Source organism: Hyla sarda, chromosome 10, assembly GCF_029499605.1.
Source record: "Hyla sarda isolate aHylSar1 chromosome 10, aHylSar1.hap1, whole genome shotgun sequence".
NCBI lineage: Eukaryota > Metazoa > Chordata > Amphibia > Anura > Hylidae > Hyla > Hyla sarda.
In genome coordinates, this window is record NC_079198.1 from 127,646,648 (window position 1) to 127,663,352 (window position 16,705).

The following is a 16,705-nucleotide window of genomic DNA, read 5'->3' on the forward strand; positions in this document are numbered from 1 at the left end:
ATAGTATATATACAATGATATAAGGCCTGGATATAATAGTATCTATACAATGATATAAGGCCTGGATACAATAGTATCTATACAATGATATAAGGTCTGGATACAATAGTATCTATACAATGATATAAGGCCTGGATATAATAGTATCTATACAATGATATAAGGTCTGGATATAATAGTATCTATACAATGATATAAGATCTGGATATAATAGTATCTCTACAATGATATAAGATCTGTATATAATAGTATCTATACAATGATATAAGGTCTGGATATAATAGTATCTATACAATGATATAAGGTCTGGATACAATTGTATCTATACAATGATATAAGACCTGGATACAATAGTATCTATACAATGATATAAGATCTGGATATAATAGTATCTATACAATGATATAAGGCCTGGATACAATAGTATCTGTACAATGATATAAGGTCTGGATATAATAGTATCTATACAATGATATAAGGTCTGGATATAATAGTATCTATACAATGATATAAGGTCTGGATACAATAGTATCTATACAATGATATAAGGTCTGGATATAATAGTATCTATACAATGATATAAGTCCTGGATACAATAGTATCTATACAATGATATAAGGTCTGGATATAATAGTATCTATACAATGATATAAGATCTGGATATAATAGTATCTATACAATGATATAAGGCCTGGATACAATAGTATCTATACAATGATATAAGGTCTGGATACAATAGTATCTATACAATGATATAAGGCATGGATATAATAGTATCTATACAATGATATAATGTCTGGATACAATAGTATCTATACAATGATATAAGGTCTGGATACAATAGTATCTATACAATGATTTAAGGTCTGGATACAATTGTATCTATACAATGATATAAGGCCTGGATACAATAGTATCTATACAATGATATAAGGCCTGGATACAATTGTCTCTATACAATGATATAAGGCCTGGATACAATAGTATCTATACAATGATATAAGGCCTGGATACAATAGTATCTATACAATGAAATATGTCTGGATATAATAGTATCTATACAATGATATATGTTTGGATACAATAGTCTCTATACAATGATATAAGGTCTGGATACAATAGTATCTATACAATGATATAAGGTCTGGATACAATAGTATCTATACAATGATATAAGGTCTGGATATAATAGTATCTATACAATGATATAAGGCCTGGATACAATTGTATCTATACAATGATATAAGGCCTGGATACAATAGTATCTATACAATGATATATGTCTGGATATAATAGTATCTATACAATGTTATATGTTTGGATACAATAGTATCTATACAATGATATAAGGTCTGGATATAATAGTATCTATACAATGATATAAGGTCTGGATACAATAGTATCTATACAATGATATAAGGTCTGGATATAATAGTATCTATACAATGATATAAGGTCTGGATACAATAGTATCTATACAATGATATAAGGCCTGGATACAATAGTATCTATACAATGATATAAGGCCTGGATATAATAGTATCTATACAATGATATAAGATCTGGATATAATAGTATCTATACAATGATATAAGATCTGGATATAATAGTATCTATACAATGATATAAGGTCTGGATACAATTGTCTCTATACAATGATATAAGGTCTGGATATAATAGTATCTATACAATGATATAAGGCCTGGATACAATAGTATCTATACAATGATATAAGGTCTGGATATAATAGTATCTATACAATGATATAAGGCCTGGATACAATAGTATCTATACAATGATATAAGGCCTGGATACAATAGTATCTATACAATGATATAAGGCCTGGATACAATTGTATCTATACAATGATATAAGGCCTGGATACAATAGTATCTATACAATGATATATGTCTGGATATAATAGTATCTATACAATGATATATGTTTGGATACAATAGTATCTATACAATGATATAAGGTCTGGATATAATAGTATCTATACAATGATATAAGGTCTTGATATAATAGTATCTATACAATGATATAAGGCCTGGATATAATAGTATCTATACAATGATATAAGGTCTGGATACAATAGTATCTATACAATGATATAAGGCCTGAATATAATAGTATCTATACAATGATATAAGATCTGGATATAATAGTATCTATACAATGATATAAGATCTGGATATAATAGTATCTATACAATGATATAAGGTCTGGATACAATTGTCTCTATACAATGATATAAGGTCTGGATATAATAGTATCTATACAATGATATAAGGTCTGGATATAATAGTATCTATACAATGATATAAGGTCTGGATACAATAGTATTTATACAATGATATAAGGTCTGGATACAATAGTATCTATACAATGATATAAGGTCTGGATATAATGGTATCTATACAATGATATAAGGTCTGGATATAATAGTATCTATACAATGATATAAGGTCTGGATATAATAGTATCTATACAATGATATAAGATCTGGATACAATAGTATCTATACAATGATATATGTCTGGATATAATAGTATCTATACAATGATATATGTTTGGATACAATAGTATCTATACAATGATATAAGATCTGGATATAATAGTATCTATACAATGATATAAGATCTGGATACAATAGTATCTATACAATGATATAAGATCTGGATACAATAGTATCTATACAATGATATATGTCTGGATATAATAGTATCTATACAATGATATAAGGTCTGGATACAATAGTATCTATACAATGATATAAGGTCTGGATATAATAGTATCTATACAATCATATAAGTCCTGGATACAATAGTACCTATACAATGATATAAGGTCTGGATATAATAGTATCTATACAATGATATAAGATCTGGATATAATAGTATCTATACAATGATATAAGGTCTGGATACAATAGTATCTATACAATGATATAAGGTCTGGATACAATAGTATCTATACAATGATTTAAGGTCTGGATACAATTGTATCTATACAATGATATAAGGCCTGGATACAATAGTATCTATACAATGATATAAGGCCTGGATACAATTGTCTCTATACAATGATATAAGGCCTGGATACAATAGTATCTATACAATGATATAAGGCCTGGATACAATAGTATCTATACAATGATATATGTCTGGATATAATAGTATCTATACAATGATATATGTTTGGATACAATAGTCTCTATACAATGATATAAGGTCTGGATACAATAGTATCTATACAATGATATAAGGTCTGGATATAATAGTATCTATACAATGATATAAGGCCTGGATACAATTGTATCTATACAATGATATAAGGCCTGGATACAATAGTATCTATACAATGATATATGTCTGGATATAATAGTATCTATACAATGATATATGTTTGGATACAATAGTATCTATACAATGATATAAGGTCTGGATATAATAGTATCTATACAATGATATAAGGTCTGGATATAATAGTATCTATACAATGATATAAGGTCTGGATATAATAGTATCTATACAATGATATAAGGCCTGGATATAATAGTATCTATACAATGATATAAGGTCTGGATACAATAGTATCTATGCAATGATATAAGGCCTGGATACAATAGTATCTATACAATGATATAAGGCCTGGATATAATAGTATCTATACAATGATATAAGATCTGGATATAATAGTATCTATACAATGATATAAGATCTGGATATAATAGTATCTATACAATGATATAAGGTCTGGATATAATAGTATCTATACAATGATATAAGGTCTGGATACAATTGTCTCTATACAATGATATAAGGTCTGGATATAATAGTATCTATACAATGATATAAGGCCTGGATACAATAGTATCTATACAATGATATAAGGTCTGGATATAATAGTATCTATACAATGATATAAGGTCTGGATACAATTGTCTCTATACAATGATATAAGGCCTGGATACAATAGTATCTATACAATGATATAAGGCCTGGATACAATTGTATCTATACAATGATATAAGGCCTGGATACAATAGTATCTATACAATGATATATGTCTGGATATAATAGTATCTATACAATGATATATGTTTGGATACAATAGTATCTATACAATGATATAAGGTCTGGATATAATAGTATCTATACAATGATATAAGGTCTGGATATAATAGTATCTATACAATGATATAAGGCCTGGATATAATAGTATCTATACAATGATATAAGGTCTGGATACAATAGTATCTATACAATGATATAAGGCCTGGATACAATAGTATCTATACAATGATATAAGGTCTGGATACAATAGTATCTATACAATGATATAAGGCCTGGATACAATAGTATCTATACAATGATATAAGGCCTGGATATAATAGTATCTATACAATGATATAAGATCTGGATATAATAGTATATATACAATGATATAAGATCTGGATATAATAGTATCTATACAATGATATAAGGTCTGGATACAATTGTCTCTATACAATGATATAAGGTCTGGATATAATAGTATCTATACAATGATATAAGGTCTGGATATAATAGTATCTATACAATGATATAAGATCTGGATATAATAGTATCTATACAATGATATAAGGCCTGGATACAATAGTATCTATACAATGATATAAGATCTGGATATAATAGTATCTATACAATGATATAAGGCCTGGATACAATAGTATCTATACAATGATATAAGGCCTGGATACAATAGTATCTATACAATGATATAAGGCCTGGATATAATAGTATCTATACAATGATATAAGGTCTGGATACAATAGTATCTATACAATTATATAATATCTGGATATAATAGTATCTATACAATGATATAATATCTGGATATAATAGTTTCTATACAATGATATAAGGTCTGGATATAATAGTATCTATACAATGATATAAGGTCTGGATATAATAGTATCTATTCAATGATATGAGGCCTGGATACAATAGTATCTATACAATGATATAAGGCCTGGATACAATAGTATCTATACAATGATATAAGGTCTGGATATAATAGTATCTATACAATGATATAAGGTCTGGATACAATTGTCTCTATACAATGAGATAAGGTCTGGATATAATAGTATCTATACAATGATATAAGGTCTGGATATAATAGTATCTATACAATGATATAAGGTCTGGATACAATAGTATCTATACAATGATATAAGGCCTGGATATAATAGTATCTATACAATGATATAAGGTCTGGATACAATAGTATCTATACAATGATATAAGGTCTGGATATAATAGTATCTATACAATGATATAAGATCTGGATACAATAGTATCTATACAATGATATAAGGTCTGGATATAATAGTATCTATACAATGATATAAGGTCTGGATACAATAGTATCTATACAATGATATAAGGCCTGGATACAATAGTATCTATACAATGATATAAGGTCTGGATACAATAGTATCTATACAATGATATAAGGTCTGGATACAATAGTATCTATACAATGATATAAGGTATGGATATAATAGTATCTATACAATGATATAAGGTCTGGATATAATAGTATCTATACAATGATATAAGATCTGGATACAATAGTATCTATACAATGATATAAGGTCTGGATATAATAGTATCTATACAATGATATAAGGTCTGGATATAATAGTATCTATACAATGATATAAGGCCTGGATATAATAGTATCTATACAATGATATAAGGCCTGGATATAATGGTATCTATACAATGATATAAGGTCTGGATACAATAGTATCTATACAATGATATAAGGTCTGGATACAATAGTATCTATTCAATGATATAAGGTCTGGATACAATAGTATCTATACAATGATATAAGATCTGGATACAATAGTATCTATACAATGATATAAGGTCTGGATACAATTGTCTCTATACAATGATATAAGGTCTGGATATAATAGTATCTATACAATGATATAAGGTCTGGATATAATAGTATCTATACAATGATATAAGATCTGGATACAATAGTATCTATACAATGATATAAGGTCTGGATACAATAGTATCTATACAATGATATAAGGTCTGGATACAATAGTATCTATACAATGATATAAGGTCTGGATACAATAGTATCTATACAATGATATAAGTCCTGGATACAATAGTACCTATACAATGATATAAGGTCTGGATATAATAGTATCTATACAATGATATAAGATCTGGATATAATAGTATCTATACAATGATATAAGGCCTGGATACAATAGTATCTATACAATGATATAAGGCCTGGATATAATAGTATCTATACAATGATATAAGGTCTGGATACAATAGTATCTATACAATGATATAATATCTGGATATAATAGTTTCTATACAATGATATAAGGTCTGGATATAATAGTATCTATACAATGATATAAGATCTGGATATAATAGTATCTATACAATGATATAAGGCCTGGATACAATAGTATCTATACAATGATATGAGGCCTGGATACAATAGTATCTATACAATGATATAAGGTCTGGATATAATAGTATCTATACAATGATATAAGGTCTGGATACAATAGTATCTATACAATGATATAATATCTGGATATAATAGTATCTATACAATGATATAAGGTCTGGATATAATAGTATCTATACAATGATATAAGGTCTGGATACAATAGTATCTATACAATGATATAAGGTCTGGATACAATTGTCTCTATACAATGATATAAGGTCTGGATATAATAGTATCTATACAATGATATAAGATCTGGATATAATAGTATCTATACAATGATATAAGATCTGGATATAATAGTATCTATACAATGATATAAGGTCTGGATACAATTGTCTCTATACAATGATATAAGGTCTGGATATAATAGTATCTATACAATGATATAAGATCTGGATATAATAGTATCTATACAATGATATAAGGCCTGGATATAATAGTATCTATACAATGATATAAGGTCTGGATATAATAGTATCTATACAATGATATAAGGTCTGGATACAATAGTATCTATACAATGATATAAGGCCTGGATATAATAGTATCTATACAATGATATAAGGTCTGGATACAATAGTATCTATACAATGATATAAGGTCTGGATATAATAGTATCTATACAATGATATAAGATCTGGATACAATAGTATCTATACAATGATATAAGGTCTGGATATAATAGTATCTATACAATGATATAAGGTCTGGATACAATAGTATCTATACAATGATATAAGGCCTGGATACAATAGTATCTATACAATGATATAAGGTCTGGATACAATAGTATCTATACAATGATATAAGGTCTGGATACAATAGTATCTATACAATGATATAAGGTCTGGATATAATAGTATCTATACAATGATATAAGGTCTGGATACAATAGTATCTATACAATGATATAAGGTCTGGATATAATAGTATCTATACAATGATATAAGGTCTGGATACAATAGTATCTATACAATGATATAAGGTCTGGATACAATAGTATCTATACAATGATATAAGGTCTGGATATAATAGTATCTATACAATGATATAAGGTCTGGATATAATAGTATCTATACAATGATATAAGGTCTGGATACAATAGTATCTATACAATGATATAAGGTCTGGATATAATAGTATCTATACAATGATATAAGGTCTGGATACAATAGTATCTATACAATGATATAAGGTCTGGATACAATAGTATCTATACAATGATATAAGGTCTGGATATAATAGTATCTATACAATGATATAAGATCTGGATATAATAGTATCTATACAATGTTATAAGGTCTGGATATAATAGTATCTATACAATGATATAAGGCCTGGATATAATAGTATCTATACAATGATATAAGGTCTGGATACAATAGTATCTATACAATGATATAAGGTCTGGATATAATAGTATCTATACAATGATATAAGGTCTGGATACAATAGTATCTATACAATGATATAAGGTCTGGATACAATAGTATCTATACAATGATATAAGGTATGGATATAATAGTATCTATACAATGATATAAGGTCTGGATATAATAGTATCTATACAATGATATAAGATCTGGATACAATAGTATCTATACAATGATATAAGGTCTGGATATAATAGTATCTATACAATGATATAAGGCCTGGATACAATAGTATCTATACAATGATATAAGGTCTGGATATAATAGTATCTATACAATGATATAAGGCCTGGATATAATGGTATCTATACAATGATATAAGGTCTGGATACAATAGTATCTATACAATGATATAAGGTCTGGATACAATAGTATCTATACAATGATATAAGGTCTGGATACAATAGTATCTATACAATGATATAAGGTCTGGATACAATTGTCTCTATACAATGATATAAGGTCTGGATATAATAGTATCTATACAATGATATAAGGTCTGGATATAATAGTATCTATACAATGATATAAGATCTGGATATAATAGTATCTATACAATGATATAAGGCCTGGATATAATAGTATCTATACAATGATATAAGGTCTGGATACAATAGTATCTATACAATGATATAAGATCTGGATACAATAGTATCTATACAATGATATAAGGTCTGGATATAATAGTATCTATACAATGATATAAGATCTGGATACAATAGTATCTATACAATGATATAAGGCCTGGATATAATAGTATCTATACAATGATATAAGTCCTGGATACAATAGTAACTATACAATGATATAAGTCCTGGATACAATAGTATCTATACAATGATATAAGGTCTGGATACAATAGTATCTATACAATGATATAAGGTCTGGATATAATAGTATCTATACAATGATATAAGGTCTGGATACAATAGTATCTATACAATGATATAAGGTCCTAGCACCCCCTAAATATAATACTGGCACACACTGTACCCCCTGAATATAATACTGGCACACACTGTACCCCCTGAATATAATACTGGCACACACTGTACCCCCTGAATATAATACTGGCACACACTGTACCCTCTGAATATAATACTGTCCCACACTGTACCACCTGAATATAATACTACCACACACTGTACCCTCTGAATATAATACTGTCCCACACTGTACCCCCTGAATATAATACTGCCACACACAGTACCCCCTGAATATAATACTGCCACACACTGTACCCCCTGAATATAATACTGCCACACACTGTACCCCCTGAATATAATACTGCCACACACTGCACCCCTTGAATATATTACTGCCACCCACTGTACCACCTGAATATAATACTACCATACCCTCACCCCCACCCCACCCATCCTTGGTCCCCTCGCCCCTGCACTCCATATGCCCGGATAAATAGTACACACAGTGCCCGGATAAATAGTACATACAGTGCCCGGATAAATAGTGCATACAGTGCCCGAATAATAGTTCATACAGTGCCCGGATAAATAGTGCATACAGTGCCCGGATAAATAGTACATACAGTGCCCGGATAAATAGTACATTCAGTGCCCGGATAAATAGTACATACAGTGCCCGGATAAATAGTGCATACAGTGCCCGGATAAATAGTGCATATAGTGCCCGGATAAATAGTACACACAGTGCCCGGATAAATAGTACATACAGTGCCCGGATAAATAGTGCATATAGTGCCCGGATAAATAGTACATACAGTGCCCGGATAAATAGTACATACAGTGCCCGGATAAATAGTACATACAGTGCCCGGATAAATACTACATACAGTGCCCGGATAAATAGTACATACAGTGCCCGGATAAATAATGCATACAGTGCCCGGATAAATAGTACATAGAGTGCCCGGATAAATAGTACATACAGTGCCCAGATAAATAGTACATACAGTGCCTGGATAAATAGTACATACAGTGCCCGGATAAATAGTGCATACAGTGCCCGGATAAATAGTGCATACAGTGCCCAGATAAATAGTGCATACAGTGCCCAGATAAATAGTGCATATAGTGCCCGGATAAATAGTGCATACAGTGCCTGGATAAATAGTGCATACAGTGCCTGGATAAATAGTACATACAGTGCCCGGATGAATACTACATACAGTGCCCAGATGAATACTACATACAGTGCCCGGATAAATAATGCATACAGTGCCCGGATAAATAGTACATACAGTGCCCAGATAAATAGTACTACATACAGTGCCTGGAGAAATAGTACATACAGTGCCCGGATAAATAGTACATACAGTGCCCGGATAAATAGTACATACAGTGCCCGGATGAATACTACATACAGTGCCCGGATAAATAGTACATACAGTGCCCAGATAAATAGTACTACATACAGTGCCCGGATAAATAGTACATACAGTGCCCGGATGAATACTACATACAGTGCCCGGATAAATAGTACATACAGTGCCCGGATAAATAATGCATACAGTGCCCGAATAATAGTACATACAGTGCCCGGATAAATAGTGCATACAGTGCCCGGATAAATAATGCATACAGTGCCCGAATAATAGTACATACAGTGCCCGGATAAATAGTGCATACAGTGCCCGGATAAATAGTACATACAGTGCCCGGATACATTATACTTACAGAGCCCAGATTAATATGCACAGTGCCCCAGATAACTAGTACATACTGTATGTGGCCAAACATTGCTATACAATGTCCATAAAGTGCAAGCAATGTCCAGATTCCGTGCGGAATTCTGCAGAAGAATTCTGCCGGAAATTCCGCTGAAATTAATAGTCCCATTATGTATAAATGGATTCCACTGTCCTATTCACACAGCAAAATGTCCGCCGAGGAAATTCTGCAAAATTTAAAGACCTGTCTTTAAATTTTGCAGAATTGCGGGAGGAATCCCATTGAACTCAAGAGGGCTTGAATTTCAGCTGAATTCTGTCTTTATAGAACACAGAAATTCCATCAAAATATCAGGGTAATTCCGCAATTCAAGCTTTGCTGAACGGAATTTGTGCGGATTTCCGTTAATTCCGCAGTGTACACATAGCCTAACAATTCTAATGGTTTCTGGTGGTGTAACCTCCTCCTTCTCACAGAAGTGTCAGGTCCCATTGTCCAGGAAGTGGTGGATTGTGGGTATTGGACTTGCGGTGCTGCTGGTCGGGATGGTTGTGGCTGCGACATTAATTGGCGTTTACATGACGCAGAAGCATACGGAGAAGGTGAGTGTTACCAACCATACGGGTGACAGCGCAGATATGTAGCCATGACTGACAGACCTTTATTCCTGCAGATGGTGACGCTGTTCTATGATACCAGGGACGGGCAGAGGATTCAACAGACAATATCCGTCAATGAGCAGGAAAACATGGCCGCCATATTTGTCAGCAGCAGAAATGATTCCACCGCCGTGTTGTATGATTACAGGAGGGTGAGATGTAGATGTCAGTACAGAGAATATAACTATAGATGAGGTGAAATCACTGTATAACCAAAAGGTCCGAAACTTTCTAATACACTTTGCGGGTCATTCACTAGTTCCCGCCCCCCCCCCCCCCCCCCCCCCCCCATGTAGTTCTGGGACTTTTGCTCACCGTTCTCGTGATCATTTTGACACCATGGGGTGAGATCTTGCGTGGAGCCCCAGATCGAGGGAGATTATCAGTGGTTTTATATGTCTTCCATTTTCTAATAATTGCTCCTACAGTTGATTTCTTCACACCAAGCTGCTTGTCTATTGCAGATTCAGTCTTCCCAGCCTATTGTAGGTCTACAATTTTGTTTCTGGTGTCCTTCGACAGCTCTTTGGTCTTGGCCATAGTGGAGTTTGGAGTGTGACTGTTTGAGGTTGTGGACAGGTGTCTTTTATACTGATAACAAGTTCAAACAGGAGCCATTAATACAGGTAACGAGTGGAGGACAGAGGAGACTCTTAAAGGAGAAGTTACAGGTCTGTGAGAGCCAGAAATCTTACTTGTTTGTAGGTGACCAAATACTTATTTTCCACCATAATTTCCAAATAAATTCTTTAAAAATCAGACAATGTGATTTTATGGATTTTTTTCTCATTCTGTCTCTCATAGTTGAGGTTATAACCTATGATGGAAATTACAGCCTCTCATCTTTATAAGGGGGAGAACTTGTACAATTGGTGGCTGACTAAATACTTTTCCCCACTGTTTATCTTGTTCTCACATAGAACCTTATTGGGATCCGGACGATGAACAGCAGTGTGTGTTATGTGCTCAGGATGGACAGATCCCAGACTCCATCTATACAGGATATACTGAGAGAGATGGATAATATCAAGACCCGAGTAAGTGTGAGCAATGTATATATATATATATATATATATATATATATATATTTACACACTTATATATATGCCTGTGGTCCCTTACCCTTGTTACCCTTTGTGGTCAGCAGGCCGATGCTGAGCCTCCACTATCTGGGAGCTGGGGTACATATCTGCAGCAGTGCCTCTACCAAACAGATCACCCAGGGTATGAATATGGGGTCCCGTGGAAACTTGGAACTAACTTTGTATTAAGGGAAACAACCATGCATAACATAACAAACAGTATGGTATATAATAGGACAAAATCAGACAAAACCTACCCAAAAGCACACCTGCGGCCCACCCTAATCTTCACCCTAGCGACTGTTGGGTACCTTCAGTTGATGCACATTGAGTAGATGGGGCCCATCCAAAATCCACAGTGATACTTGGAGTAGGCTGAAACTCTCAAAATGTCTGCAAAGGGATCTTAAGGTCTTTTATCAGTATGTAAAGGGTGTTCAGGCTGCCCTGTTATGAGACAGAGAAGAAGGGCTTCAGACGTACCCTTACACAGGCTGTAATCAGATCGGTCACCTTTACTATCTTTATACTGGTCACAGAGAGCTTTCCTGTAACCAGCTTTGGATCTCTCTCAGCTGCTGGAGCACTCTTGAGGCCAGATCCTGGTAAGGACACATATAAAGGGTTAAAGTGTACTGGGTGTTCAGACTGAAGACAAGCTCCATAGACTTACACTGAGAATGCGTCTCCATCACGTAACGCAGAGCTGGGAGAGAATGCTCGGAGTGCAGACTACTCCCGGCTCATCCTCAGTGGAGGTCTGAACACTCAGACCCCGGCTGATCAAAACTTTTCATATGTTTCTAGGACATGTCAAACGTTTTTTTCAAGCAACAGTGCCCAATCAATATGTCTTACATGTCTTGCACTAAATGTACAACTGCATAGTCACATGTCTGCTCTTGACCAACCATTGCAGGAGAAAATCCCTAGGCCTGGACTTCTGACTGAGTAGAACGAGGCTAGTGGACCTAGGTTTGCTGAAGTCAGGCATACCTTACACATAGGCCATACTAATGTCATGTCACCAGTCTAGTCTACCGTCAAGCTGCTCCTGAACCCAGTTTGAGACCATGCTGCGTCCCCAAAAAGGAGAGTTTTATCTTTTAAGAGGGAAGAAGCAATACAAGGGCCTTTCTGTCATTCACTGATCCATTTTGGGCCTACAGTCAGAAGTAAAGATGAGCGAACTTACAGTAAATTCGATTTGTCACAAACTTCTCGGCTCGGCAGTTGATGACTTATCCTGCGTAAATTAGTTCAGCTTTCAGGTGCTCCGGTGGGCTGGAAAAGGTGGATACATTCCAAGGAAAGAGTCTCCTAGGACTGTATCCACCTTTTCCAGCCCACCGGAGCACCTGAAAGCTGAACCCATTTATGCAGGAAAAGTCATCAACTGCCGAGCCGAGAAGTTCATGACGAATCGAATTTACTGTAAGTTCACTCATCTCTAGTCAGAAGATCTTTTCTGGGCCATGTTTCAGTTGAGTGAAGTGGAGTTCTGTTTTGCACCAACCCGTGAAGATCCTCGTCCAGTAGTTTCCGTAATTTGGACCGTGAACAAGAGAGACCGTGAACTCCACCACCTGCAGTAGATATTTCATGTATTGTGCTAAAAGTAACTCAAGATCCCTAAAATACAGCTAAGTGGTTATAAAAGCTTTTATTAAAGGGACGGGGGCTGAATTTCTTTAAAACTGTTTTAAGGATTCCTAATGTCAGAGATCTCATTCCTGGGTTTTGTAAGCGGAAACATCTTCACTGACAAAAAGTTGTGGTGTAACTGAGGAACATTGGGTTAATACCAACAGTACATCAGGGACTACATTACCCAGCATAACCCCCATTATTCTCTCCTTGTGACTACAACACAGTAAAAAATTCCTTTAATCCAGTATTAGTGGAACCTTATAGAAGCCAATAGGTTTATATTTAAAGGGGTACTCCGGTGGAATTTTTTTTTTTTTTAAATCAACTGGTGCCAGAAAGTTAAACAGGTCTGTAAATTACTTCTATTAAAGAGTCTTAATCTTTCCAGTACTTATCAGCTGCTTTATGCTCCACAGGAAGTTGTGTAGTTCTTTTCAGTCTGACCACAGTGCTCTCTGCTGACACCTCTGTCCATGTCAGGAACTGTCCAGAGCAGGAGAGATTTGATATGGGGATTTGCTCCTACTCTGGACAGTTCCTGACACGGACAGAGGTGTCAGCAGAGAGCACTGGGGTCAGACTGGAAAGAAATTAAAAAAGAAAAGAACTTCCTGTGGAGCATGCAGCAGCTGATAAGTATTGGAAGGATAACATTTTTTAAATAGAAGTAATTTACAAATCTGTTTAACTTTCTGCCACCGTTTGATTAAAAAAAAAAAAAAAATTCCCACCAGAGTACCCCTTTAAAGTTAAAATAAATGATAACATAAAGTCTTATCACTGATTTGGGGACGTCCATGAAGATTTTGGTTTCTAGCGTTTTTCTCTGTATAATGTATGCATTATTTTATCTATTATTTGCGCAGAATGCATCCCGGGGAGACCACATGACGTACGGCGTTATACCGGAGGGGAAAGCAAACCCTATAGACGTGGGGATGTGCGTGAACATTCTCTGCAGCGATGTCGACATCTACTGGGCAAAATTGGTAAGACAGGTGTTTGCGGAGGTTTGGATTTTCAGTCTTGGATTATGTCCTCCAGATAATGTAGTACAGTGTTTCCCAAACTGTGTTCCTCCAGCTGTTGCAAAACTACAACTCCCAGAATGCCCAGACAGTCACTACCTACAATAATGGAATGATCCAGTGAACTGTCCCAGCTGTCTCTTAGCTAACTGTGGACCGAACCAATGCACAATATGCATTATATATTACAGCAGTGCTTCCCAACCAGTGTGTCTCCAGCCATTGTAAAACTACAACTCCCAGCATGCCCGAACAGGCTGTACAGCTGGAGGCACCCTGGTTGGGAAACAATGATAATGATATATATATATTTCTGATATATATGATCTCAAATGTTATCGCCATGAGATTTTGCCATCGCTGCAATATTTGTTGCACTAGTAGGGGGCCCTCTGGAGGACTGGGGCCCTGGGCAACTGCCCAGTTTGCCATCCCCTAACGCCAGCCCTGCCTACTTCTCTCACCTCTGTCTATAAACCTATACATTACTCTTTGCTTAGGCCAGAGTTTCCCAACCAGGGTGCCTCCTGCCATTGCAAAACTACAACTCCCAGCATGACCGGACAGCCGTTGACTGTCCGGGCATGCTGGGAGTTGTAGTTTTGCAACAGGCGGAGGCACCCTTGGTTGGGAAACACAGTACTAGAAGATTATATGTTTCTTTTTCAGGAGCGTCCAGAACGTGTGAGGAAGTTTAAACTGAAGATAAAGCTGAAAATAATAATTATTCTTAACATAAAGATTGGAAGAAAGAAAAGAAAGTAATGAAGTTGTACCTGCGGGTCTTATTACTGGGGAGAAACATTGTATGATCTGCATAGGAACCAAATTATATATATATATATATATATATATATATATATATATATATATATATATAGATATATATATAGATATATATAGAGTATACAAAAAAAGAGGATTGCCGCAGCACACATTGGTCAAAAAATTGAGGCTCTTAGCGCACTTTTTGATCAAAACGTGTGTCCCCCATTCACCACCCTAGCACAAATTATACACATATACACACACACAATAAAACTGCGTGGTCCATGTGTAACATAAGCCTCATTCTTCTTCGCTTTTGCAACCAGATTAAAACCTACGTTCTTTACACTGCAGGCTGATTCTAAAGAGCTGGAAAACCGGGCAAAATAGAAATAAAGTTTTCTGCGTCTTTATTTTCCATCGTGATCGACATGGTTTATATTGCAGCTGGCGGTGGCACCAGGTCATGATATATACGCTATATCATGATGTCACTTAAAGGGGTTCTCCTGTGGAATTTTTTTTTTTTTTTTTTATTTAAATCAACTGGTGCCAGAAAGTTAAACAGATTTGAAAATGAAGTTCAACAAAGAAAAGGCAGAGTAACCGGCACTGCTGTGTAACGGCTTAGGACATACAACAGGTGAGGGATGAATGAAGCAAAAGATGATCTTTCCGGGTTGCTCCGTCTTGAGCCAAATGCTGTAGAAATCCAAGCAAGAAGAAAGTTAGACTGCACTCACCAAAGGAAAGTTCAAACTTCTTTATTCGGCTTCAAACACGATCTTCAAACATGGGAACGGGGTGTCAAGCAGGTATCATGGCAGAGACGCCGGGGATATCAGCGTGGAGGTAACAGCTGTGTCGTACTTACGTACTTCTTCA

General features: G+C 34.5%; 1 protein-coding gene across 2 annotated transcripts in view; it reads left to right on the top strand.

Moving 5' to 3' along the window:
• Positions 1-15,874, top strand: part of LOC130293557 (pulmonary surfactant-associated protein C-like) — an 83,726-nt gene extending 67,852 nt beyond the window's left edge. Inside the window, exons 6-10 of one of the 2 annotated variants that reach the window (XM_056542380.1) lie at positions 11,110-11,235; positions 11,307-11,444; positions 12,213-12,329; positions 14,891-15,013; positions 15,722-15,874. In XM_056542380.1, coding sequence (XP_056398355.1) covers positions 11,110-11,235; positions 11,307-11,444; positions 12,213-12,329; positions 14,891-15,013; positions 15,722-15,817 — 600 coding nt within the window. In that variant the 3' untranslated portion in view covers positions 15,818-15,874. The remainder of the gene's footprint in view (positions 1-11,109; positions 11,236-11,306; positions 11,445-12,212; positions 12,330-14,890; positions 15,014-15,721) is intronic. The other variant, XM_056542381.1, reaches the window with a different exon arrangement.
• The last annotated feature ends 831 nt before the right edge of the window (positions 15,875-16,705 follow it).